The 27,417-nt window shown below is 41.2% G+C and overlaps 1 protein-coding gene and 1 long non-coding RNA gene across 3 annotated transcripts; one reads left to right on the forward strand and one right to left on the reverse strand.

The window, feature by feature from the left end:
- Positions 1-5,167: 5,167 nt before the first annotated feature.
- RGS2 (regulator of G protein signaling 2) lies at positions 5,168-8,480 on the reverse strand. Its single transcript, XM_060142024.1, has 5 exons — positions 8,347-8,480; positions 7,217-7,318; positions 7,054-7,115; positions 6,307-6,473; positions 5,168-6,026 (listed from the first exon to the last, which is right to left on the reverse strand). The coding sequence occupies exons 1-5, from the start codon at positions 8,454-8,456 to the stop codon at positions 5,832-5,834; spliced, it is 636 nt and encodes a 211-aa protein (XP_059998007.1). The 5' UTR covers positions 8,457-8,480; the 3' UTR covers positions 5,168-5,831.
- A 173-nt stretch (positions 8,481-8,653) lies between these two features.
- Positions 8,654-21,212, forward strand: LOC132515664 (uncharacterized). Of its 2 annotated transcripts, none has more exons than XR_009539158.1 (6): positions 8,654-8,932; positions 16,651-16,763; positions 17,465-17,494; positions 19,839-20,014; positions 20,662-20,759; positions 20,928-21,212. It is a non-coding gene; the product is annotated as an uncharacterized LOC132515664 (long non-coding RNA). The 2 variants fall into 2 exon arrangements; XR_009539159.1 differs by lacking the exon at positions 8,654-8,932 and adding an exon at positions 9,295-9,421.
- The last annotated feature ends 6,205 nt before the right edge of the window (positions 21,213-27,417 follow it).

Raw genomic sequence — 27,417 nt, forward strand, 5'->3', positions numbered from 1 at the left:
TATATCTCTGCTTTTTTTTTTTTTTTTTTTTTTTTGCGGTATACTGGCCTCTCACTGTTGTGGCCTCTCGCGTTGCAGAGCACAGGCTCTGGACGCTCAGGCCCAGCGGCCGTGGCTCACGGGCCCAGCCACTCTGCGGCATGTAGGATCCTCCCGGACCGGGGCACGAACCCGCGTCCCCTGCATCGGCAGGCGGACTCTCAACCACTGCACCACCAGGGAAGCCCTCTGCATGCATTTTTACTGAGGAGTTTGTGAATCGATCAGTCAATGAGCTAATTACTGAGTCAATGATCAATGGGCACTGAGTATCTTCCATGTCTAGAACTTTACTAGTTACTCCAAAAATTAAGTAGAATAAACCAAAATGGTCCAGTTATTGACCTTTTATTTGGAAGATAAGACAGACTCCCTTGGCAGGATTTCATAAAGGTGAAACTTGATCTGAGCCTTGAAAAACGAATAAAATCTAGGGAAAGAAAGGGCAGTTCTATGCAAGAGGAACAATTTGATCTCATAACAGGAGAAAAATAATATATCTCAGGAACAGTAAGAAAATCCAGCATTGAATGTTTCTGGTCAGTGGTGAGAAATGAGATTGGATGGGCAGCAAAAGGCCACATGGTGGAGAAGTTTTAGCCTTAGATATAGGAGTTTATCTTGATTTGGGAGATTCCAGAGTTCATATATTTTGTGTGAGAAAGTCCATGTTCAGATGGTAGTCTAGGGAACCAATGAGAAACAGGACACGGGATCTGACCTATCAAGCTCTGGTCGAGAGGACCATGACAGTGGTGTGCTTGATGACGAGGCTGGTTGATGATCTTACAGAAATCAGTTTTTAAGGCAAATAAAGCATAGCTTTTAGTTGTGATTTTGAATTTCCAGCCTTTCTGTTTCTTTCCTTCTCAGTAGATGACCATTTCTCCTGCTCTTTCACATCTCCCTTGCCCGGAGAAACTCTTCATAAATATTTGCCAAAAATAACTCATTGAAATGTCAATAGTTTTCAAATATACATCTCCATCAAAAATATCTGCCTACAATATCTGTTTATTTAGCTGTTGTATAGCATAGCACAATGCAAAATGCAATCCTGCTTTCCCCTTTCCCTTTATTTAAACTGTTTCTCCACTCTGATGCTCTCCACTTCATCCTTGCTAATCGACCCATTTTTTAAATCTGCTAAAAATTGCCACTTCACTTTGTTTTCTTGATTCATTCCATCTAAAGGGTCTTGCACTTCTCTTTTGATAATTAATCGCCAATCACGGCCCACCTCATGTTTTACTTTTGGAGCATTATTTCATCAGATACGTAATTGGTGCCTCCTAGAGGACCAATGTCTTACCATCCCCTGTGTGGTTGAGATCAGTGCTCTGCATAGATGTATAATTTGCTGTTAACTTATTGGGTTGGCCAAAAAGTTTGTTCAGTTTTAAGTAAAAATAAAAGACACATTTTTCATTTTCACCAAGAACTTTATTGCACAATGGATTCACTAACCGAACGAACTTTTTGGCCAACACAGTACATTGAATTATTTGGTGACAACGTCCTGGTTTAGGCAACATGGCATGTCTCATCTGGGCTATAACTGCAGTCTCCTAATTCATCTGCTTGACTCCAATTCATCCTTCATTTGCTGCCCAGGTTATTTTGTACATTTGAGATTGGTATCCATCACCTCAGAATAAAATCCTAACCTTTTGTATTCAAGACGGTCCTCTATCACCTGGTTCTGGGCCATGCTTCTACACCCATCCCGGCCTTATCCTGCCAGGTACTCTGGTGATGCTGAATCATGGGCCCCCAATGGGTAGTATCAGGCTTTTGTTCAATGCTGTTGCCGTAGGCTAGTATGTACTCCTTACTCCTCTAGTGATTCCTTTCTTTTTTTTTAAGATGAAAAATTTTAATATACATATATCATTTACACAGACACATATAGGTAATATGTATACAAGTACATAATGTGTATACACTCACATAATTAAGGAAATTAACCATAGTGTTTATAAAACATATAGAATAGAAAAACTACGATGTTCAACAGAGGAGAATTAATTATAATAAGCACATGTTACAGAACACTATGCAGTTCTTAAAAATAATGGTCTTCAATAATAGAGAGTCTGGAAAACATTAAAGATATAGTTTTAGATTTTAAAAGCGGGAGAAGCTTTTTGGGGCTGTTATTGTTGCCTCAAGCAATTCCAAGCTACTCCTTGGATCCGATGCCGAAATGTAGACCAAACCTCAACCTTGCCATTGACAAAAACACAGCCTCGTCACTCTGCAACCCCACAAGGTAAGAATCACTGCCAGAAATGATCAAATAACGTGGTCAAACAAACCCTCTACCAAAGACCTGTTTCCTATAAAATTTGGGGCGATCATTTTAAATCACCACGTTGAAACTCATGTATTGCCTCCCTGGGCTCACGTGACAGATAATACACAATTCTAATTTTTTCAGTGGGACTGTATGAAATTACATTTTGAAATGCTTCTGAACTTAAAATATATGGAAAATGAAATATTAGCAAAGTGAGTGGACTGTGGAGTCTAAGTGTACGAACTCCAACAAATGGGAACATTAAGTGATATTTATTTGTGGAGGTACGTGGTTTCTAAACTTAAATCTATTTCAGCTTGTTCTACGCGAAAGAACATTGGAAAATACCACCTGAATAAAGTCTGTACTTTTAGCAGCCCTGAAACGGTCAGAACTCTTGCTTCTTGTTACTCTAATCTGGCTTCTCCTTCTATTAAAGATCAAAAGTTATAGAGAACATGCTTAGTAAGAGGTATTTTTTTTTGCCAAGAAAGAGCTCTGCAGATATTTTCAGATGTTTGAGGCAATGGGGCTTTTAAAACCTTGTCCTTAGTTCCTTGTGCGTTGGTAGATACTTTCGCCAAAATTTAAGCGTTTTTAATATTCATGCATTCATTAGTGCAGCTGGCATTGTGCGCCCATCAAGGCGCTAGGTGTTGGGATCAGGCAGTGAGCAGAAAAAGACACGGAGTCCTTGAACTGTGACATCTGCAATCCAGGGGGAAAAGACAGAATTATTAGTTATCATACAAATTAATGAGAATTCTATTAAGTGTGCTGAATTAGAGAAGCTGGTGCTATGAGAACATCTAAAAGGGGATCTGACCCGTAAGGAGGTCAGGGAAGGCTTCCCTGAGGAAGTGACGATTGCACCGATCTGTGAATGATGAGTAAGAGCTAAAATTGCATTCTATGCAGAGGGCCTATGATGCCCAAAGGTCCTATGGAGCCAGCGGGCATGGCACCCATGGGGGAAGAGAGGTAGGTCAGTGAGGCTGGCAGAGAGAGCTGGGGGACACGTGGTGGAGAATGGATGGAGTGGAAGAAGGGGGTCAAGCCCATGCAGGTGTTAGACTATATTGAGGATGATGCCTTTATCCTGATTGTTTGGGAAACCTGTCAGGGGTTTATAAGCAACAGGAGACAAGATCAGGTTTGTGTGTGGAGAGGCTTCCTAGAGTTAAAAAGCAGGGAACACACTGGAAGGGGGAAAAGTGAGTGAGGGTAGGTGAATTGAGAGTGTTGCGGTTGCCCGGGGAAGATGGTGGTACCTTTGATCAGGGTGGCGACAGAAAGCAGGCTGGAGAGAGACTTGAAGTAAAAATAGGACTTGGTGACAAATTGGATACGTGGCGTGACTCCTGGGTTTCTCTGTTGGCCAAAACCTGTCCAAGTTGAGGCTTGTGCCGACCTGACATATTTATTCTCCAAAGAAATCTCTTTCAGTGACCCTTCAGAATTTTTACTCTATCACTCTTGATGGAGCACCTGTTATGTCTTGTTTTGGCTGCTGGTGACACAGGAGTAGACTAGTTCAAGTCTCTCATGGAGCTTGTGCCCGTTGGTCCCAGAAAGTGGGGTGAAGGTGAAGTTCAGTGCAAGCACCAGGGAAACAGTTTAAACCAGGGGAGGTCAAGTTTTCTTCTGGCAAATCAGGATAAACGTTCTAAAAAGCGCTTTACACTTCCTAAAGCCCCTTACTACCTCACAGGAACCAGTGGGATAGGCAGGAAGGTGTGAATTAAGGAGCCAGGGCAGATTAGGACTCCCAAGGTCACAAAGGTGTGAGAAGTCAGTACACGGGCTCAGGTTTTCCAAGACGAGTGTTCGCCCTCCTCTTTCATTTCAAAATGAAAACCATCATCAAGAAGGTTGAAAAAGCAGCCTGCTGGAGAAGAGGATGCCTTGTCTAAGTAGCTGGTTTGGAAAATAACAGATTCAAGGCCTCTCTCTCAACTAGGGAAAGAGCACACTTCGAGGTGAAGTCTAAGCCACAAAAGCGTGCTTCTTACCTTCATCGTTAGCTGCAGTAACATAACCAGATTCTTTTTTTTTTTTTAAAAATATTCATTTGGCTACACCAGGTCTTAGTTGCGGTGCTCGGGATCGATCTTCATTGCCGCGTGCAGGATCTTTTAGTTGCGGCATGCGGCATCTAGTTCCCTGACCAGGGATCAAACCCTGGCCCCCTACATTGGGAGCGTGAAGTCTTAACCGCTGGACCACCAGGGAAGTCTCCAGATTCTTTATTGGCCAAATGAAGGCTGGCAAATCCGGGAAATTCTGATTTTGTACTGATCCATCACGGAAGTGAACAGTTTCAGGCATGGATCTTGGAAGCTCATGCCATTACCCTGTGGGGGCACTTGGAACCAAGGGAAGTAAAAAGGCCTGCTTTCCTCTTTATTTGGTTTCTTTCTTCATTTGAGCAGCTTAGTTATGTGAATAATTCTGGTGCTTTGTCTCTTACATCATTTTACTTCTCATATTTAGCTGATCTTTAATACTCATGAAAGGCTTTAAAGCCAATGTTGCCGTATTTTCAGTAATAAGTTTGATTTTTACAAGGTTATATTAGAAAGGTTGATCTCAGGGTGGCTCTAAAGATGTGACCTGACCTCCTTTGACCTACGAAAGCATTAGAGATGGGAGTAGATCTTCCCTGCAGCTGTAATTTCTCAGTTCCGAGGATTGTCAATCCTCACTAAACAGGCCCATCAACTGACACCTCTTCTTCACCAGAGAGGAGATATTTCACCTTGTATCTGCCATATTCAGTTACCAGAAAAACCCACCCCAACCCACAACTGGACCAAATATTCAATAACATTATTTATCAAAATAAATTTATTAAAAGTATTCAAAGACCACTTCAAAGTTTAGCTGCCATCAGGACAGTTTTGGCACTCGTAATGGACATTGTCATTTTCTACACAACAGCACTCATTCTATTACACACACCAATTGACAATTCAAACAGACTGTTTCAGTTTTAGAGTTACATGAGACAACAGTACTGATGATCTGTAGTCATAGTAACTTCAATACCCTTGCACATAGTAAACATGTGTTACCTAGTACTAAAGAAACTACAGCTAAACCACTGTGTGGTAACAAGGACTGATTTAGGGAAAAATCTACAGCCAGCTCACTAAGGCCACATAACCCCAGACCTATTGATTGTAAATGCTTCTGGACCAATAGTGTTACATAGTTATCTTTCAGTCTCAAGCTCCTGCTTTTCCAGCATGAGACACGCCACGTATAGACCACGCTTTCCCTGTGCTCCATCAGTTACGGAAGCTGTCCCAGTACCAGCTTCTCCTAGACGGCTACTGGCTCCTGATTCACTACCCAACTCTGAATCAATAGTTCTGAGTGATGTTTCCTGAACACCCAGGCTGAATTCAAGGTCAGTCTTTTTTGGCAGGTGACAGCCTTTCCCCTTAGGAAAAAAATGAAATGTCCTCGTTTCTGGGTTCCCTTTTTCATCTCAGGTAGCATGGGGCTCAGTGGTGATCTGTGGCTTTTTACACAAGTCCTGGTAGAATTCTGACTCCAAGAAACGGGGATAAGAGTTGTTCTCCATCAAGCTGTACACCCTTTTCTGGGCAGTTGTAAAGCAGCCACTTGTAGCCTCTTGTATGTTTTGGGCAATCAGAGTTTTGGTTTGAAAGTCTATGTTGATCTGAAATAAAACATAAAAAGTGGTTTATTCCATATTCAGAGTTAAGAGATTAACCTATTTAATATTTGAAAACAACAACAAAAAAACTATAATGTGTGATTAGCTTCACCGGCCAAGTCACTGGAGAAATGTAATTAACCTCCCTGAAAGTAGAAGTAGGGGAAGAACATTTACCCCACTCCCCTTTTAATTTGAGGTCTCTTCAATTCTTTCCGTTTCACTTTGGTGCTGAGAATGTTTAAAACATGCTAAAACGAGGAACTTTTTTATCTCCCCTTACCTCTTTTGGAGCTTCTTTTTCTATGAAATCAGTATATATTTTCTTTGCTTTTGAGGACAGCTTTTGGGGTGACTTGGTTTTTTTGAAGTCTTCACAGGCCAGCCAGAATTCAATATTTTCTTCACAGAATTCAGATTTTAAAAAAGCCCTGAATGCAGCAAGACCATCTGGGGAGGTTGGGTGGGGTGGGGGGAGAAAGAAAGCATGCATACAGTGAACTGAGTAACCAAATAATCCCTTCTGTTTTTTCCTAGAACTCCCACTCCCCTGGCCCCATATTTTATTATTTCTAAATGATAGCAATTTTCTAGATTTCAGTCAACCTGTAACCCTCAGAATTTAGCTCTTTAAAGACTAAGATGCCAGTCAGCAAAACGCTTAAGTTGGCACACTACTACAAAAATATATAAATACTTAGCTTCGCTGTTAATTCAAATATTTATAGGGGAGCCATAAGTTCTCTGGGAATGACGTCTCTTGAAAACACTGTTTGCAGTGGATAACCTGACTCAACCTTAACAAAAAGCAACTGCCATTACAGTTTTAGGCTAATTTTTTTCCCACCTTGAGTGAAAAAGCCATGCATTTTCCGGTTAATCACTGGGAAATAAAGGAGAAGAATACGCCTCATGTCATGGGGATTGTAAAGTAAAATTCCCCTTGAGCAAGCTGCTCTTGCTGTGTGGACACAACGTTTCTAGAGTCTCCTGATACTTGAAATGGATCAAATTCAAGAGGTTAACTTACATTTACTGGCTAACAGCTCATCAAATGCTTCTGACCACAGCTGGGCTTCCTCGGGAGAAGGCCTGCAAGAGAAGTTCTGCGTATTAGCTCGGGCACGTCAGTCAGAGGTTCCCTTTTCAGCTCAGCAGTGAGTTCATTGGCAAGTACAAGATTTTCAACTTACTTGGTGAAGGTTTGCTGTTTGCTTTTCTTGCTGGTTTTGGGCTTCCCAGGAGAGGAGGAATTTTGCAAGAAGTAGCTCAAACGGCTCTTCCAATCTTTCAGTCTTAAAAAAAAGAAAAGAAAAAAAAAAGGATATTCACTTAGTGGCAACACTTGAAATCGCCAATGCAGCTGAAGGCGTTTTTACCAAATAAAGTTGCCCCCTGTGGCTACAGACAAACGAATAAGACAAAACAACTCTTCCTGTCAGTCTTACACCTTTAACATTTAAACCCAGCACCTATATACTAAACACACTAGTTTCATCCACTCATCTGAACATAATTACTAGTTTTAAAACTAAGGGTAGAACTACCTACAATTATAGGGTATTTTTATGACTCTAGTCTGCATAGTTCAAAAAGCAGATGTTATTTCTGGCCCACAGAAGGCAGCAGTTTGTCTGCAACGTTAATTACAATTCTGAGACATTTCACACTTGATGAAACCCACAGTGGAACTGCCCTGAACCAGCCTGTGCTCACTTCCCTTCTACCCTTCGAGCTGGAGGCTCTGGACCACCCTAGAAGCTGTGCATAATGAATGTATGTGTGTGAGATGGCCCGTCCTCCTCCCCCAACTACAACACTCATTTTAAGAAGATGATGCAGAACAATTATTTGTTCCACAGTCCTGAGTGGGTGAGATCTGCTGTTCAATTAAAAAAAAGAAAATATTTTAAAAGAATATATTCGGAATCAGCAAAAAATATCTACATCGCAGCAGCCGTGTAAAGCTGATCAAAATTTACAATGCAACGTACGAATGCCGGGGACGCGCTTCGGCCGCAGGATTCCCTGAAGTCATTTTCGATGCTGGGGGGACAAAAAGCCAACCAGCATCTACCACCGCCTCTGCATCAAGAATTTTCTGCAGTTTCTAAACTCTACCCGAGAGTCCTTCGCTCACGTCACAAAATAAATACCCACACAGGTTTAAACCTTACTTAACAAATTAACCTTTTCCACATTTTTTTTTTCCTGCAGAGGTGCACGGTACCCAGTTCCAGGCGCAAATGTACCGCGTTTGCAGCCGCCCAGGACAGCTGGGTCTGCAGGAGTGGCGCGGGGGAGAGAAGAAAGCCTTACTCACAGGGTTCGCTTCATCTTCTCCCGCTTCTCCTCGCTGTTGGGGCCGGTGCCTGCGCTCTTGTCCATGGGTCCGCAGTCGTGCTGGACAGCCAGGAACATAGCACTAGGCATTATCGTTTTCTGACTGAGGCTCCTGCTCCGGGTGGCGGGGCGGGCGGCGCCGTATTTATAAAAGAAGGAGACGCGGGGGCGGGACCTGACGATGCCCCTCCCGCCTCCAGCGGACGCCGATTGGCCAGCTGCAGCCGGGCACGGGGGCGAGGTCAGCGCCCGTCTGCGCAGTCACGGCTGCCAGCGAAAGGTCTGGAAGCGAGGGAGCTGGTGACGTTTGCGGCCCCGGCGTCGTGCGCAGTCGGGCCAAACGCGGCGACAGGCTCGGGCCGGTGTGGGAGCTGAGAAGTTTCCCGCCGAGTGGTCGCCAGACACCTTTGCCGAGTTGTGGCGGCCGGGCGGGGTCGCAGGGCCGTGGAGGCAGGGAGCCAGGTCGGCCGCAGGCCCGGCCGGGGCGCTCGCCCTCCCCGTCCTTTTCTCCATCCCCTCCCCTCCCCCACGCCCTGACCCCAAAGCGAGCGACGATTGCCCAGCAGGTAAAGGTTGCTTGCTGGGATCCCGAACGCAATTACCTTATTTTGAATTAGGATGTGTTTCCCCCTTTTTGGAGCGCACGCCCTCTCCCCACGCCTCCTTTCTTGGTATGCAAACTGAGGCCGTGGGGAGACCCTCATCCGTTCCTCTTTGCGACTCCGTTTAATTTGCGGAAGGAAACCGTGAATGGGAGGAAAGGTGACGGTCCAGAGGCAGGTGGTGTGAGTGACTTTGCGTTCTGCCTGGGCGTCTCGTAGCACGTTTGGGGATGAACGTTAGTCAGGGAAGGGACAGGAGAAAGTGCTTTCACTGGGTGTGCAGTTTTGATCACCAGCAGGCACGTGGCTGGGTCTGTCCGTGGGGTTGTAGACTGTCCCTCAGGAGTCCTTGGCTGCCTGTCCTTCCAGAACAGAAAGAGAAATCACAGACCTCCTTACGATGAGATAGAGGGAAACACCAAGACCTCGCAGCTGTCATACACCCGAATCAGTGTAAGAGTGCAAGGATGCAAGATTTTCTCCTGAGTCATTCTTAGTTGCCTTAGAATTTACCAGAACATTTAATTGGCAAAAAGGAGAGGTGGCGGTGGAGGGAGGGAGAAGTTAACAGCTTGCTTGAATAAGCTTAGTCTATGAAGTCTTCAAAAATCATCTTGCTGTAGCACGAGTTAAACGGTTTGATTGGTAAGGACAAGTAGATAATCTCAACTCCAAAATGATTTGATATCAGATAACATGATTAGAACCGTACGGTGGAATATTCTCGTGGTTTTCCCTCAAGCGTCTAAGTAGACAGCGAGATTAACAGCAAGGTATTAGACTGCAAATATTCTCTCTGCTTTGCATTAGAACTGTTAAAAGAAAATGGGGACTAGTTTACCATATTCTTATGATGAGCTGCCAGTAGTTGGAGCTCCCAGTTTGACTTGGAGAGTAAAACCTGCAATTATTACTAAAGAGGACAGCCATGTACTCACTTATGGAAAGGAAAATCATTTAGATTTCAGTAATAAATACTTGAAAGCATGTTTGTGAAATGTAAGAATATAATTTTTCTCAAGCCTATGCACTTCATCTCTGAAAGAACTTTGCATATTTCCTACAGCTATTTTCACTTTCTGATGATTCAGTACTTATTTATTAACTATGTGTAATATGCAGACACTAGCTTTTTCTTGCTAATTTAAACCTCAATATGTTTTTCACTTAAAACCTTGGATGGTAGAATTCACTCATAGTGGAAAAGACAGGAGTTCTCACTCAGAGGCAGCAAGGAGAGAGAGCTGGGCTTGTGTCAGGATACGTAGTTAGAGTCTCAGCTTCACCAGTAAATGCTAAGTAACTGCTGGGGCAGTCGCATCCCACCTCCCTGAGCACCAGTTTCTCATCTCTATTAAGAGTAATGAATGTGTTTTTCTTGCCAGCCTCACTGTATATTATGGGAATCTTTCGTGAAAGGCTTTTGCAAATTTTAAAGTACTATACAAAAGTTTGTTTTTTCTTTAAAATTTGCATGTGCGTGGAAGAAGGAAATATCTGGAAGCATAGCTATTCAAGGTAGAAAAATCATTAAAGGATTAATTCAGGGTTTATTAGGTTATAAATGTGTAAGTACTAGTAAAATTCAAGATAACGTCACAGCTTTGTGGAGTATCAAGCTCGTAACAGATACTTTATAAATGTTCCCTGGGTAAAAAACAAATAAGAAAATAAGTAAACTGTTTAGGATTTGAACTTTTTCAGAGATCTTCAAGCCAGAAAAGTTTAATCATCTCAATACATTCACGACAGTGAATGTATGTCGTGAATGTATATGTATATCCATGTAAGTAGCTGGTTTAAATATAGACTATTCCAGATGTTTCTTGTAAGTTTTTAATATAACTATTGGCTTTTTTTGCAAACCATTTCCGAATGACAACTGAAGTTAAGGCAGGCAGACGTACATTTAAAGCGAAAACTGCAGTGTTGACTTCCCTTTTTTGCTGTTGTTGGGAGTGGCTTTTAGGTAAATGGGATTGCTTAATATGAAGATGACACATGCTTTCCATTCTGCGTTAGAGGCAGAAACAATGCAGTAGGATGTAAATACTGCACAGCAAAACCTCAGTTGAGAGTGGCTTGATGAACTACACATACATTTCCCATGTTGAGTCTACCGTGCCCTCTACTGGAGAGGCTGTCTGCTGAGCGCGTTAGTGGTGGAAGCTTGCAGGGTGGTCCTTGAACTTTTTGTATCTAAAAAAATTTAAGTTACAGAAGAAGGCAAACAAAAAATACAAGTTTTTAGTAACACCAAAAGGAGATTACCGAAAGCAAAAGTGTCCCCTGCCATACTTCTCTCTTCCGCACCCACTGTATGCTATTTATTAATAAGAACTATTATTATCTGAAAATATTTATACATAATAACTTTCATACTTGTGCTTTAGAAATTTAGGAAACAGGATATATGCTTTAAAAGAAAAGGGTCATTCTGTGTATTACTCTGTGTTTTACTTTTTTGGTCAGTAAGATATCTTAGTTCCTAAATTTGTAAAAGCTGTAAACCTGTTGCTTACCTCATGAAATCTTAAATTGGTGAGAAGTTTAAAAAAAGGAAAAAAAATTAGGAAATTAAGTGCCCTGTGTCAAACGGTGTGATGAGTAATTGGAAATAATGAAAACTTTTAGTATTCATGTTGTTGAGTGTATTTGAGGAAGTGTGACACCTGTCTTCTCATTTTGTTTGTCTTTTTTGTCCTTTTTTTCTTTTTGGTCTTATTCTCATTTAACTTTAATTGGTGGAATATTCTTTTAACAGATGGAACATATGACCCCACAATGAATGAATTTATGATCCCACAGGATTATGTACTCTACTCTTCACTCCTAATATGGTCTGAGATTTAAAATTCATAATTGCTCTTTTTCGTAGAAGGTAATTTTCGTAACTCGGAGTTGTTAAGAGAGAAAGTGTTTTTGTCAGGAATGAATCAGAGTTTCAACCAAATACTTGACATGTATTATAGAGGAGTTAATGATTTTACTAGTCCTTGTATTGGTAATTTCAGTAAGAGCACTTCCATGGCTCTGCCTTAAATTCACCCATCGTATGAAGTATGTCATACTTCAGATGCAGGCAGGGCCTACTTAAATTTAATAATTCCCTCTTAAATTTAATAATTCCCTCTTACTAAGTAAAGCACCTGGATTCTCTTTGGAAACTGACAACAGGAGGATTACAGATTTTTTTTTTCTTCCCGAATAAAAATCCTAATGTATGTTGAAATACCTCTAGTAGGTTCCTGTAGTTAAAGAACACTTAGTATGAAGTCTAGGTTTGGGGGACCGTTTCCAGTATCTGCCTCTTGCCGCTCTCTTCTGTGACAGTGGGCCACATGGAATCTCAGGGGAGAGTAGGCGATTAGAAACACTTTCTGATGAAATAAGTTACATAGATGGCATATTACCTTATTAACTGCAGTAAAACTAGGGATTTCTTTCCTGGCATTTGTTCTCCTGGGATTTTAATTTCTGTGCACAGAATTTTGTCAAATCATGAAAATGTCAAGTGTCTATTGATTACTGTTTTGAAATCTTGAGATATTGGCATCGTAATATACAAGATTTCAAAGGTCTATATGATATCAGTTGCAGAGAATCTTTTTTCTTTTTTAAGTGTGAAGAAAGGCTTCTTTTCATCTAGTAAATAAGGAATCCATTTGTACTGGTATTTCCAGCTTGCTGACTCTTCTTATGTAGGGAGTATTAATTCATTTTAGACACTGGCTTTCAAAGGTCTTTGATCCATGGACTACTTCGCAAGAACCTAAAACCTTGTGGATTTTCTCTCCCAAACACATTTTTTTAAACCAACAAAAATTCCCAGATCTTAAACGAATTAACTGATAAAAGAGCAATGCTTTCAAGGAGATACCAGTAGGCCCTGACCCAACTGCCTCGTTATAAATGTTCAAGTCCTCAATGCTGAGCTCACGTCCACAGCTTCAAAAGACACAGTACTTTTGCCTTTATTTTCATAAATTATCCTTAGCAGAGCAGGATGTTTGGAGGTTTTGTCCATAATTGGGATATTTGCCTTTAGTTCCCAGTTCCTGGCATTATTTTAGTTATGAGCCCAGGCAAATTGCTTAGCCTTCTTGTGCCTAGGCTTCATATCTTGAGGGTGGAAGTAATTATAGCAGCCTTCCTTTGCGAGGAAGTGAAAAGAAAACATTGCGGGGACTGCCTGAGTGTCTGGGTTGATGATAGCTCGTAGTGCCCAGACCCGGTGTTCAGCAGAACTTTGTAGTGGGACTAGTTTCTTCCAGATGTCTCTTTTTCCCATTTTGTTGTTGCTTTCCTAGCACCCACTATTTGCTGCTACTCTTAGGGTGGCAGGTCTTCCATTCAGGTGGAAGGGTTGAATCAGAAGGCCCTGAGTATCTACCAGTCCGAGGAGTACCAGGGCAAGTTCTGGCTTGCTTCAGTGTAGGACACACTGTGTTAAGGATGGGGGTGGCCAGTGGAGGGCTCTTCTGTCTGTGGTCCTGTCCCTGGGAGGATGCATCTGCTCTCCACCAGGCTCTAGGCCCTGGACTCTGTGCCATCACTGCCTGCTGCCACTGCTTTCTGGGTGTCTGTTCATCCATGGGGTTCCCTGGTGCTCCCTTTTTGCTCTTCCAAATGCTCCATTGGGAACATCAGGGATGTAAGGTTACTTTTGGAAATGTTGTAAGCTCTTCCTGAAAAATGTTTTGAAAATGTCTAGCTCTTCACATGCTGACATTTCCATCTACTGATATTTTGAAAGAATTCTCCGCTATCTTCACTAGGTGAATTCTCTCTACACTAGATATTTGGTGAAAATTCATTTATTTTTCTCAGCGCAGTGTAGGAAGGATGTTAAGTTGCCTCTGGTGGTTCTCCCTGTTCCTCTCTAAGTACATTCCCCTCTCCCCCCTACCGTCCCCCTTTCTGAGCATAGCGAAGCTTATTTGGAGACTTACAGACTTCCAGTGCTTCAATTATTTTATCTCTTTCAGTTAATGCAGTGTACATTTGGTTTCACATTCTTCAAGAGTTTTTAAATAAATTTTAAAATAAACCTAGTGAAGGTGAGCATAGTCACCTGGCCTAGCCAAGCCTAGATCAGCCGTGTTTAACCCAGCAACATGAGTCAGTTTCATCAAAACTGCTTTGAATTCATCTTATTAGAAGTCTTCATTTTCTGATATGTTTGTTTATATCTAGTTTCAAGGTTCTGCATCCATGTTGCCTTCTTCATGAACTGCAGACTGATCTCTCATCTTGAGTAATAATCTTTCTTAATCATTTAGAACTTGTTCCAGATGCAGTAGAATTTTAGGTTTATTTATTTATTTATTGGCTGTGTTGGGTCTTCGTTGCTGTGTGCGGGCTTTCTCTAGTTGCGGGGAGTGGGGGCTACTCTGCGTTGCAGCGCAAGGGCTTCTTATTGCGGTGGCTTCTCGTTGCAGAGCACGGGCTCTAGGCACTCGGGCTTCAGTAGTTGTGGCTTGCGGGCTCAGTAGTTGTGGCTCGCGGGCTCTAGAGCGCAGGCTCAGTAGTTGTGGTGCACGGGCTTAGTTGATCCGCGGCATGTGAGGTCTTCCAGGACCAGGGCTCGAACCCGTGTCCCATGCATTGGCAGGTGGATTCTTAACCACTGAGCCACAAGGGAAGCCCCCTAGGTTTTTTTTTTTTTCTGATTAATAAGTTTGCTCACTCTTCCTGTCCGTTCTTTAGCTTCTTGTGAAAGCAGTTATATACTTCCCCGAAGATGGGAATTGTCATCTGAAGCATCTTTTTAGTGCTGTCTGAAGTTGTTCTTTGATTTTCTGGTGCACTTTAAAGGCTGTTTTGTTTGTAGTTACTTATATTGCATGGGTTTCGATGAATTTTTCAAAGACTGCATATTTCTTGAATGTCAACTTGTTCTAAATGCTTAGATATCTTTTTGCTAAGTTCTTTTGTAAAGGTCTGTATTTTCAGCCTAAGCAAGGAGTTGGAGATTCCACCTCCTTATTATTGGCCTCCAGTTTTTCTATTGCTGATAGTTTGTTCTTGAGTCTGGCCTCCATTAAAGTTGGTTCACGTCCTTCAAATTCCTTTTTTTTTTTTTTTTTTTTGCGGTACGCGGGCCTCTCACTGTCGTGGCCTCTCCCGTTGCGGAGCACAGGCTCCGGACACGCAGGCTCAGCGGCCATGGCTCACGGGCCCAGCCGCTCCGCGGCATGTGGGATCCTCCCGGACCGGGGCACGAACCCGCATCCCCTGCATTGCCAGGCGGACTCTCAACCACTACTCCACCAGGGAAGCCCCAAATTCTTTCTGAATTAGGTTAAACTTGACAAAATTTTGATGTCTTTTCTCCAGAAGGGCAGGAACTTCAGTAGCTAGTTCTCTGTCTTTATTTGCGTAAGGTAGGCTTTAATTATTAAAAATCTGACTGACTATAAATAACACCATCTCCCACAGTAATCCATGGGCTCTAGGTCTAGTTTAATGTTCCCTAGCAGGGCGGATGCTGGCTGGTACAGCGTGTCCAGAACCAGGGCAGCACAGAGCATCGTGGCCATGAGCAGACCCCCTAGGCTATTCTGAGCCAATGCAGGTTGCCAGGACTCTGATGGCCGCACAGAGTGTAGACAACACCTGCAAGCGTGTGCCCGGAACCAGTCCTGTATCTGGTAACTAGGGTAGACCTCAATGCAGGGGAAGTAGAGGGGACAAGTACAATAAATTATTGGCTAATACTTCTTTTTCTCTTGACTGCCTTTTTATTTTGTGGCCCTGGAGGTCTTCCGTTGCCCAAACAGGCCACAGAAGACTTCCTGCTCTCAGAGCCCCTCCACGTCAGGATGGCCTTGAGCATATGTGGGAAAGGATGGGGGACAGATTATGGAGGACACTAGAGAGGCTTCAACTTCACCAATTTCACCTTTGAAAAATAAGAAATAAATAATTGGAATTTTAAAAAGTTTTCACTCCTCAAGAATGTGCAGTCCAACTGTGACCAGAGAAAACATGATGTTTTCAAACTCTTGCAGGTGGTAAAACGTTTGATGATACAGAAGCCCTTCAGGGTGCTTCTGTTCAGAATGATCATCTCTGGAGGTATTAGATGTTGGATGCAGCTTTTCCTCCCAGAAGTTGACCCTTAGGCCGTGGGACATCCAAGCTTTGTCTGGCTCACTTAACAGCTCAGTCTTTTTGGCGATGAGCCTGCAGGTTGGCTGGGAGTTCACTGGCTTTGCCTGGGCTGGGCATTTCACCTGCCCTGGCTGGGCTCACTTATACGGCTTGGAGTAGGCTAGAGATTGGTCAGTCAGGCTCGGCGAGGCTGGGTGGCTCTGCAGGTCTTGGCTGGATTTCTCCTGTGTCTTGAGCTCAGCGGATACAGGCTGGTATTGCTCAGTGCCTGGCTCTGCCCCTTGAATCTCCCATCCTTGTCTTGTAATCTGTGGTAAAACCTGGTCTGTCATTCCCATGGTAATGGCAGAGCACAAAACAGCCAGTGTTTTGGCTGTGAGAGCAGTTGTCCAATTTGCATTTTTAAAAATTCACCCTGACTGTGAGATGTCGGCATTTCATTTGGTGGCCTTTTCTCTTCTCGGAGACATGATCCTGAGGGAGACTGTAGGTTTTCCGGAATTGGGATATGGAGTAGAAGTTGATCTAGTCACCCATTTCTTCTCTTTCTGTGGCTTGGCTCACAGGTCACTGTGAAGTTGGGACGCGTGAGTTGGCAGAGATGAACTCTTACTGCAGTGGACACCAACCCAGAGACGGCGAAACGAGCATTCCCGAAGTCCTGCACTCTGCTGACCAGGTGAGGAGAAACTCCTCGCAGCATACACTGTCCAATGGGAATAACGACGGCTTGGGTGTCAAAGACACTGATTCAGCAGGACCAAATGCTGAGTAACTGCAGGATTCCAGGGAAGCCTCTTCATATTTGCAGGTCTTCATTTTTCTCTCTCTGAAGAGCAGGAAATATGTGAGTAAACTCCATATTTTGAATCTGGTGGGGCTCAAGCTGGTGTGAAAAGTTCATCTTTGGCAGGACTGAGACAGTTTTTTTCTAAGAGTGCTAATTTTTTTTTTAACATATTGTAGAGTTTTCTTGAAAGAATAAATCAACATTTATGTCAAGGTACAAGGAATTATGCTCTGAGTCATTCTTCGTGCTGTCTTTCCAAAAGGTGATAAGCCTTTAATTCTTGTCCTGAAACACCCTGCTGCAGCTGAGAGCTACAGAATTTCAGTCAGCTTGTCAATTTGTTCTTTGTCTTCTCTTTTCCACCTCTGGGAGACCCTGGCTGTCCTGCCCCTTGGGGAACATCATGATCCCTTGGGCTGGTGGATGACTGTAGCAAACCTGAGGGACTTCTGGAGGGAGGTGTCTCTGCTTTGTGAGACTACTACCCGGGTGGAGCGTCTCCCTTTTTTTTTTAAACATTAAATACTTAATGTTTGTTTGTCATATAATATATAAACAGACCTTCTTAGCAGACTGTTTTTTATTTTCAGGAGAGAAGAGCTTATGAACTTGATGAAAAGGTAAGAGTGTGTGTGTCAGTTGTTTTGGAGGAGGGTAGAGAAGTGGGCAGGTGATGGTGGCTATCAGATGTTAGAAAGCTTAGCAAAGACGTGAGTTTAAGCTGGTCAGGAGAACTTTCTCTGTGGGTCTCCCAGATCTAAGCCAGGGAATTTTTATAGGCATATCAAATTGACTTTCTGTTTGGGAAGAGGGTTTTCTTTCCACCTTCTTTGCAGCATCTGCTTGTTTATCCCTTAAATGCTGAAGTCCCTTAGATGTCTTCTGTTTTTGCTCTGCACATTCACGCTATGCAGTCACTCCCATAAACTCAGCTGTGGTCTGTGTGCTGATGAATGTCTCTGCTCGTCTCTCTCCTCATCTCAGACCTTTTTAGCTAATTGTCCATTAGCTTGATTCACCTAGATGACTCATAGGCGGTTCAAGTGAACTTGTTGAAAACAGCATTTCCCATTTCTTTGCCTGTTTCTTTGCCTTTGTTCTCTATCTCAGTTACCAAAGACAAATTGAGTTTATCTTTGAGTTCACCCTCTCCCAGTCTCATATCAAGTTTATCCTGCCTATTAATTTTACTTCTTAAATGTATCTTGAAACTATAAACTTCTCTTTACTCCATTTCCACTTTCCTGATTCTCTCTTCATCTCTCTTATGGATCCAGGCAAAACTTCTAAGTGATCTCTCACCTGCTAATTGATCCTCGCTAATGAGTGATCCATTTTCAGGCAGCGTGATTCTACTAAAACACTTGTCTGGTCATTATTGCTTTTCTGATTAAAACCACTAATGGCTTGTCATTACCCTTAAGTTCCAGATTCCTTAAATTGCCCTACGAGATCCTTTCTATCTGGCCCCTGAAAGCCTTTCGTGATCTTCTGTCACTGCTGCCTTGCTCTCTGTGCCCCTGCCTACTGAATATTTTGTAGTTCCTTCCACGTGCTATGCTTCCTCTTTCCTTTAGCCATTTGCTCATGTTGTTACCTCTACTTGGACATTTTTCCATTCTTTCCACTCTTTATCTGACTTTCTTCTGTATGATTCATACTCTTCCAGGTATTGCTTAAGTGAACTTTCTTTGTGTACACCACCTACACACTTTTCTTCCCTCCACTGACATATCTGGATAAGGTGCTCCTCTTAAGTGCTGTCATAGCACCTGTTAATTTACTTACTGCAATGAATTGTAATTGCCTGATTTCTTGTCACTGTTCATCACTAGACAATTTCTCTTTCTCCTCCCCCTTCTCTCTCCCTCCCCCTCCTTCTTCTTTTTAAAAATTATTATATCCTGGAACATAGAGAATCCTCAGTAAATATTTGCTGAGGGAATGGATGGGTGGACATATGAATGAGTGAATGAGTGAATGCATGCATGGTAACTTTTCCGGGGCGTTTGACATTGTTACCAGTGTGACTTGTGCCAGAGGTTCATATGTTCTCCATATCTGTAATTAAATTCCTATTGTAACCTTATAAACTTTCCATACTAACATTGAACTTTGCAGTGTTTGTAAGTTTTCTGTTCTTTCTGTTGGTATTTTTTCTGTGTGCAATTTATGAAATAATCTATTTGTTGGTTTTCTTAAAAATCTGACTTTTACCTATTGTAAATAGGTTTACAGGTTTAGAGGCTATTCATTTAAAACATTATGAACGTGTGAAAAATCTCACATTTCCTCTAATAAAAATGTTTTAAAAAAAAAGCCCCACAGGATTAAAAAGGTCACACGGTATTATCATTTGTTTTCCTTTCACTGTCTCTTACCATATATATTTGAATGAAGCCATATAGATGTGTATATGTGTGTGTGTGTGTGTGTGTGTGTGTGTGTGTGTGTGTGTGTGTGTATTTGTCTTAATTAGACAATTTAATAGTAAATTAGATCTAATATAAAAGTAGCTTGTTTCTTGTTTTTAGGAATTTCCAGTTTGGACCATTATGTAATAGGTTGCCTCTTTTTTGCTTCCGTCAGACAAATGGACTGAGGCCTAACGCATTGTAGATTTTAGAAAACAGAACATTTCCTAATGGTTTTAAAACTTTCATAATGATAGAAAATAATTTCCTTTATACTTTCACTGCTTTTAAACTCTGACTTTCTGTTCGCATATAAGCAGTCATTATTTGGATTGTAATGTTCAATTTATTATAACATTATAATGTATAATATGTACAATTATCAGTTTAGATAATTTTCTTAGGTTCAGGAAGAGGAAAACAAATAAGAAAGCCTTATTAAGAGTATGATCAATTGGGTAACACTTAAAAGAGGTCAAAAATTTTTCTGGATTTTTGCTTTGAGGTCTTGTCTTGAGCCTGTGCAATTACCTCCTGTTCTTTCCCGCAGTCCACTGAAATGGGGAGAAATTAAAAAGAGAGAGAAGAAAAGTAAACAGGAAACTTTGTAGGACTGCTGTAAAAGAGGAAAATGTACCATTGACGTATAAGAAATATGGAACTTGGGGAATATGTGAAACAGAAAGGACCAAATGGAAGCAAAAACCTATCAGACTTGAATAGCAGGTAAGTTGGTTCCTCTTGAGAAGTAAGTGGACAGTGTCCTCAATGTAACCTGAAAAAGTTTCCTTTTTGGAGCAACAGGTTTGAACAAGGGTGTGCTATAGGGGTCATGGGTGAGGGGGCTATTACATTATTTTAGAAGGTGTACCAGTGATCCACATGCTGTGTTTCCCTGGGTTTTGTTTTATATGGAGAGTGTATGAGATGAAGAGCTTGTAAGCCAAGGAGGAAATGAAAATAAAAGTCAAAGCCTATTTAGAAATTATTAAAATGGGACAGTCATCTACGAAAAGCTGTGGAATGTGGTCAAAGCCATACACAGAAAATAACTTGTCTTAATTTCTTTTAAATTTGAAGTATAGTTGATTTACAATCAACTATTACATGAGTTTCAGGTATACAACATAGTGATTCAATATTTTTATAGATAATACTCATATGAAGTTGTTATGAAATATTGGCTATATTCCCTGTGGTGCACATTACATCCTTGTATCTTACTCATTTTATACCTAGTAGTTTGTACCTCTTAATCCCCTTCACCTGTCTTGCCCCATTCCTCTTCCCTCTCCCCATTGGTAACCAGTTTGTTCTCTGTATCTGAGTCTGTTTCTGTTTTGTTATATTCATTCGTTTGTTTTACTTTTTAGATTCCACATACAGTAGAAGAAAGACTGAAGATAAATGAACCCATGCACGTTTGTCACTCAATGGTTATTTGAGTGCAGTGTTGAGAAGGCGTGTGAAGGTGAGTCTGTACTGAATGGGGAGCACTGCTGTTAGTGAGTAGTGACTTCAGCGTTCAATGGATTTTTCAGATGAGCTGAATAAAACTGCTAAGGGTCTGATAATTCCTGTATCGCTCCAAAGCACAGAATGACAGGAAGTTTCCCCAATAATTCTTTTTTTTTTGCAGTACGTGGGCCTCTCCCTGTTGCGGCCTCTCCCGTTGCGGAGCACAGGCTCTGGACGTGCAGGCTCAGCAGCCATGGCTCACGGACCCAGCCGCTCTGTGGCATGTGGGATCTTCCCGGACCGGGGCACGAACCCGTGTCCCCTGCAACGGCAGGTGGACTCTCAACCACTGCACCACCAGGGAAGCCCTCCCCAATAATTTTTTGGAGGCAGGCATAATTCTGGTCCCCAAATCTGCTGAAGAAAGCACTCAAAAGAAAACTAAAGAAAAAATTCAGTTATAAAGATGTAGATACCTTAAATAAAATATTTTAAATATTTCCACTGTGAACAGTTTCAAGGAAGCAAAACACTGTGCACAGTGAAATATAGAATTCGTGGTACCTACAAGTGATAAAAGAAGCTCCTTTGCAGAAGTTGGAGAATTTATATCATAATTCACAGATGAGGTGGTGAATAATATCCGTCCGGCTTTGCTGCGTGGGCAATTCACAGGGTGGGCAGTGTTGTTGACCTGCTTCCCCAGGGCACGGGAGGAGTTACTAGCATCCACACCAAGGGTCTGAGAACTAGGTGAAAGCTCAAGCAGAAAGTCCAGCACCTGATTTTGAAGGTCAAACTTAGATTTGGTATTGGTTGAGTTTGTTATCTGTATGTCTGTCTTATCGTGAGATAAGAACTATGATGATTCACCTTTGTTGCCATCCAGTACAGACATTTCCATAAAGCAAGCGCTAAGAAAATCCTTGTTAATTGAATCTAATCACAGGAGCTGTGGAGTAGTGGGACACTCATGGGTCTGAGACAAGGATTTGGTTTCATTCAAGCCAGGCTGCTAGTGGGTATCTGCTTTTGTCACGTTACTTCCCTCATGACTCAGCCGGGACACCCCCTCTGGAGAGCCTCCTCGAGGCCCCCCGCGTCCTGAGCGAGCTCACTTGTGTGCTGCCCCGGCCCCATGCTTCCCTCTTCTGGGGCGGTTCGCTTCTCCTGCGTTTCCTCTGTGAGACAGTGGTGCTTGAGGCCAGAGACTCTGTCCTTTGCATCCCTGTATCTGCAGAGAACAGCCCTTGTCTGGACACAGTAAGGGCTGACCACACTTGATACATGAATGAAGGATTTAACTTCCCTGAGCTTAATTTTTCTCCATTTGAAAAATGAGAACGTTAATAATACGTGAGATGAAGTAAGTCAGAAAGAGAAAAACAAATATCGTATATTAACGCATATATGTGGAGCTTAGAAGAATGGTACAGATGAACTGGTTTGCAGGGCAGAAATAGAGACACAGATGTAGAGAACAAACGTATGGACACCAAGGGGGGAAAGCGGCGGGGGGATGGGGATGGTGGTGTGATGAATTGGGCGATTGGGATTGACATGTATACGCTGATGTGTATAAAATTGATGACTAATAAGAACCTGCTGTAAAAAAAAGAAAAAAAATACATGAGAATGGGGTTTTCAAGAATCTTCCTTAGAAAAAAGTCTGGCCCTTTCATAATAAAGGCAGTAGGCTTTGTTTATTGAACACCTATTATATGTGCCAAACACTGACCAGGCACTCCATATTATTATCATTCTCTCTTATCCTTCCACGTTTGTGAGGTAGGTGCTATTATCTCCATCTTACAGATGCTTGGAGACCTGAAGAAGCTGCCCCAACTAAATAGCAAGGAAGTCTGGCAGAGCCAGAGTTTGAATCCCAAGCCTGTAATTGTTCCACTGTAGAATTGATGTTTCTATGGGAAGCTCAGTTTGGGTTGTCGTCAGTAGGTCTCCTCATGGGTACCCTGGCTGTGTAATTATGGCTTGTAAAAGGTCAGTCGTGAAAGTTGAGCTGGTGAAATCCAGCCTTGAATACATTGCTTGGCACATGGTAATTGCATGGTCAATATAATTGTTGAATGAAATAATGAATTAGTTAATTAATAGAAAACCCATGAATGTTATTCTTAGTAATTTATTTAATAAACCAAGAGACTGTTTATGTGTGTGTGATTCAAGAGTGTTTACACACCCACAACTTCAGATGACGGGCAGATTTTCCTAGGAAGGTAAAACTGGAATTTGATTTTCGTTTAGTGAGTGAAAAAACGTGAAATAAAAGGATTGGCTAGTCATCTAGGGATCTCATTAAAAATGAAAATCCCTATATTCCATTCCCAGAGTTTGTTATTTTTATACTCTCCTCTCCTGGATGTGAAATACAATGCTTTGTAAATTGTGGAGTGCTGTACACACTTAATATATTACCAAGAAACTGTGTGTGTATGTGTGTGTGTGTGTGTGTGTGTGTGTGTTTCCCATGAAGGTGGAGAAAGTATCCTTTGGGATCTGTTGAAAGTGAAGGAAGAGAACAGTTAAGAGACTCAGTTAAATCAGAAAAGAAAGGGGCTCTTTCATTCAGTGAAAGGAACGTTTCTTTTGTCAGTATCTCCCCCAGAGGCAAGTCTGGTTGACTAAAATTTAACAAAGAGATCCCATTGGTGTGTTTGGTTATTTCGTGGTTGAGGCATCTTCCGTTACCCCAGGTGATAGCAGTGTATTGTCACTGTGTACACGCAGTCTGAAGGGAGAGCCAGGAAACTCTGAGCAAGGCTGCAGTGCTCAAAATCTGGCCCAGCTCTGGGAGCCAAGGGTGATTGTACTTGTCTGTCATGCTTGTGACTCAGCACTCCTTTCCTTGCTTCCCTTTGTAGATGTCTTCCTATTCCATAATTGGTTACTACTTTTGTCCCTCCTTGTTTCTGCCTCATGGCTTCTGCTTACTGCCTTCTGTCTACCAGTAAGCAACATTTATTGAGGCTTACTGTGTGCCAAGCAGAATTTCACCTTTATTCTCAGAACAACCTTTTGAGGTAGGAATAGGATGTCCTTGTTATCTGAGTATTCATTACTATAGTCTCCACACTGAGTGCACAGGGATGCTAAGGCCATCAAAATAGGAAAACATCCACTAATGAGTTGAAAACCAATGCATTTTACACTCAAAACCCTCTTCCTACTTCATAGTAGTCTTGGTAATTAACAATCACTAACATACAATGCACATGTCATGCAAAGCCTAATAGCAAAATTTGCAAAAGATGCAGAATGCCATAAAGTCGATGTCAATAGGAAGGTCATTGGTAAAAGACTGTCCGAGAGTGTGGCCAGTTAACAATTAGAGAAGAGGAAATAGACAAGGCCTGTGTTAATTTTGCTACTTGAGAACCAGTGTTGCTGTTCTGAAATACATTTTGGAAATCTTTGGTATGTGCACTATTATATAATTGAGTGTAGGCAGTAACGTAGGCCAGATTTTTATCCTTTTCAGGTCTGTCAGGCTTTCATGGAATAAGAATTAGGCTTCTGGAACATAATGTCAGTGATTTTTGACTGATATATGCTAATGGAGTTAGGGAAACATGAATACTTGGAGTCCTTAAAAACTGAGGGTCATATCTAAGATCTATAAATGATGGAGCTGTGACTATTCGTAGGCCCAAATAGTGTCTTTGGCTTTCACTGTAAAGTCCTGCTAATAGCATCTTAGTTTTATATAGGGTATTACAATTCGAGATTATTTTTATGTGCATTATCTCATTTCATGGTTATTTGTAACTATAAATATATAAACATTGGGGTGCATGTATCTTTTTGAGTTATAGTTTTCTCCAGATATATGCTCAGGAGTGGGATTGCTGGATCATATATTATTTTTAACTATATGAAGTAGAAAAGCAAAATAACATTATGTTTTAAAGATGAGGATAATGAGGTTAGTATGATGTCACATATTAGTAAGTGACACTCCAGTACTAGAATGACTTTCCTAAATCCTGGTTCAGCGCTTTTCCTACTCCCCCAAATAAAAACAGAGAATAAGGAAGGAACAATATCATCTCTGTTTTATAAAGGAAGAAACTATAGAAAACTCAAACGTTGTAGATGCACACTGGGAAGATCACTTGGCAAATTAAGTGGAATAATCATGTGTCCATAATCTGACAATTACTAAAAGAATTAACATAATTGGAGTTACCCAGACTAATTACCCTTTTTACCCAGGGCAGCTTTTAAAACCTTACCTGATTTTTTTCATCAATGTTTGTTTTGTTTCTTTCTGTTTTTGTATTGAGGTATAGTTGATTTACAATGTTGTGTTAGTTTCAGGTGTACAGCACAGTGATTCAGTTATACCTGTGTGTGTGTATATATATTCTTTTTCAGATTAGTTTCCTTTATAGGTTATTATAAGATATTGAATATAGTTCCCTGTGCTATACAGTAGGTCCTTGTTGGTTATCTATTTTGCATATAGTAGTGTTTATATGTTAACCCCCAACTCCTAATTTATCCCTCCCCCCACCCCTTTCCCTTTTGGTAACCACAAGTTTGTTTTCTGTGTCTGTGAGTCTGTTTCTCTTTTATAAATAAGTTCATTTATATGATTTTTTTAGATTCCATACATAAGTGATATTATATGATACTTGTCTTTCATTGTCTGGCTTACTTAGTATGATAATCTCTAGGTCCATCCATGTTGCTGCAGGTGGTATTATTTCATTCTTTTTTTAATGGCTGAGTAATATTCCATTGTGTATATGTGTGTGTGTGTGTGTGTGTGTGTGTATGTAAATACCACATCTTTATCCATTTATCTGTTGATGGACATTTAGGTTGCTTCCATGTTTTGGCTATTGTAAATAGTGCTGCTAAGAACATTGGGGTGCATGTATCTTTTTGAGTTATACTTTTCTCCACATATATGCCCAGGAGTGGGATTGCTGGATCATATGGTAGCTCTATTTTTAGTTTTTTAAGGAACCTCCGTACTGTTCTCTGTAGTGGCTGTACCAATTTACATTCCCACCAACAGTGTAGAAGGTTCCTTTTTCTCCACACCATCTCTAGCTTTTTTTTTTTCTTCCTTTTTTTTCTTTTTTTTGGCTGCACTGTGTGGCATGAAGGATCTTAGTTCCCCGACCAGGCATAAAACCCATGCCCCCTGCAGTGGAAGTGTGGGGTCTTAACCACTGGACTGCTAGGGAAGTCCCTCTCTAGCATTTATTATTTGTAGACATTTTGATGCTGGCTGTTCTGACCTGGGTTAGGTCATACTTCACTGTAGTTTTGATATGCATTTCTCTAGTAATTAGCAATGTTGAACATTTTTTTTCATGTGCCTGTTGGCCATCAGTCTGTCTTCTTTGGAGAAATGTCTATTTAGATCTTCTGCCCATTTTTTGATTGGGTTGTTTGTTTTTTGGGTATTGAGCTGTATGAGCAGTTTGTATATTTGGGAAATTAATCCCTTGTCCGTTGAATTGTTTGCAAATATTTTCTCCCATTCTGTAGGTTGTCTTTTCATTTTGTTTGTGGTTTCCTTTGCTGTGCAAAAGCTTTTAAGTTTAATTAGGCCCCATTTGTTTATTTTTGTTTTTATTTCCATTACTCGAGATAGATCCAAAAAACATTGCTGCAATATATGTCAAAGTGTTCTATGTTTTCCTTGAGGAGTTTTATGGTAATCTCATCTTACATTTAGGTCTTTAATCTATTTTGAGTTTATTTTTGTATATGTGTTAGAGAATGTTCTAATTTCATTCTTTTACATGTAGCTGTCTAGTTTTCCCAGCACCACTTATTGAAGAGACTGTCTTTTCTCCATTGTATGTTCTTGCCTCCTTTGTTATAGATTAATTGACCGTAAGTGCGTGGGTTTATTTCTGGGCTTTCTATCCTGTTCCATTGACCTATATGTCTGTTTTTGTGCCAGTACCATACTGCCTTGATTACTGTAGCTTTGTAGTATAGTCTGAAGTCAGGGAGCCTGATTCCTCCAGCTCTGTTTTTCTTTCTCAAGTTTGCTTTGGCTATTTGGGGTCTTTTGTGTTTCTGTAGAAATTTAAAAAAATTTTGTTCTAGTTCTGTGAAAAATGCCATTGGTAATTTGATAGGGATTGCATTGAATCTGTAGATTGCCTTGTGTAGAATGGTCATTTTAACAATATTGATTCTTCCAATCCAAGAACACAGTATATCTTTCCATCTGTTTGTGTGGTCTTCAATTTCTTTCATCAGCATCTTATAGTTTGTTGGAATACAGGTCTTTTGTCTCCTTAGGTAGATTTATTCCTAGGTATTTTATTCTTTTTGATGCATTGGTAAATGGGATTGTTTCCATAATTTCTCTTTCTGCTGTTTTGTTGTTAGTGTATGGAAATGTGACAGATTTCTGTGTATTAATTTTGTATCCTGCAACTTTACTGAATTCATTGATGAACTCTAGTAGTTTTCTGGTAGCTTCCTTAGGATTTTCTGTGTATAGTATCATGTTGTCTGCAAACAGTGGTATCTAAAACAACAGTTGAAAAGATCCATGAAACTAAAAGCTGGTTCTTTGAAAAGATAAACAAAATTGATAAATCTTTAGCCAGACTCATCAAGAAAAAAAGAGAGAGGGCCCAAATCAATAAAATCAGAAATGAAAAAGGAGAAGTTAC

Source organism: Lagenorhynchus albirostris, chromosome 2 (genome assembly GCF_949774975.1).
Source record: "Lagenorhynchus albirostris chromosome 2, mLagAlb1.1, whole genome shotgun sequence".
Classification (NCBI taxonomy): Eukaryota; Metazoa; Chordata; class Mammalia; order Artiodactyla; family Delphinidae; genus Lagenorhynchus; species Lagenorhynchus albirostris.

Excerpts from the sequence above, each read along its gene's own strand:
- RGS2 (XM_060142024.1), bottom strand. The coding sequence starts at position 8,456 with ATGCCTAGTGCTATGTTCCTGGCTGTCCAGCACGACTGCGGACCCATG. Across the intron at positions 7,116-7,216 it reads AAACAGCAAACCTTCACCAA|GCCTTCTCCCGAGGAAGCCC; the intron begins GTAAGTTGAAAA and ends CTTCTCTTGCAG. Across the intron at positions 6,027-6,306 it reads AAAAAGAAGCTCCAAAAGAG|ATCAACATAGACTTTCAAAC; the intron begins GTAAGGGGAGAT and ends GTTTTATTTCAG.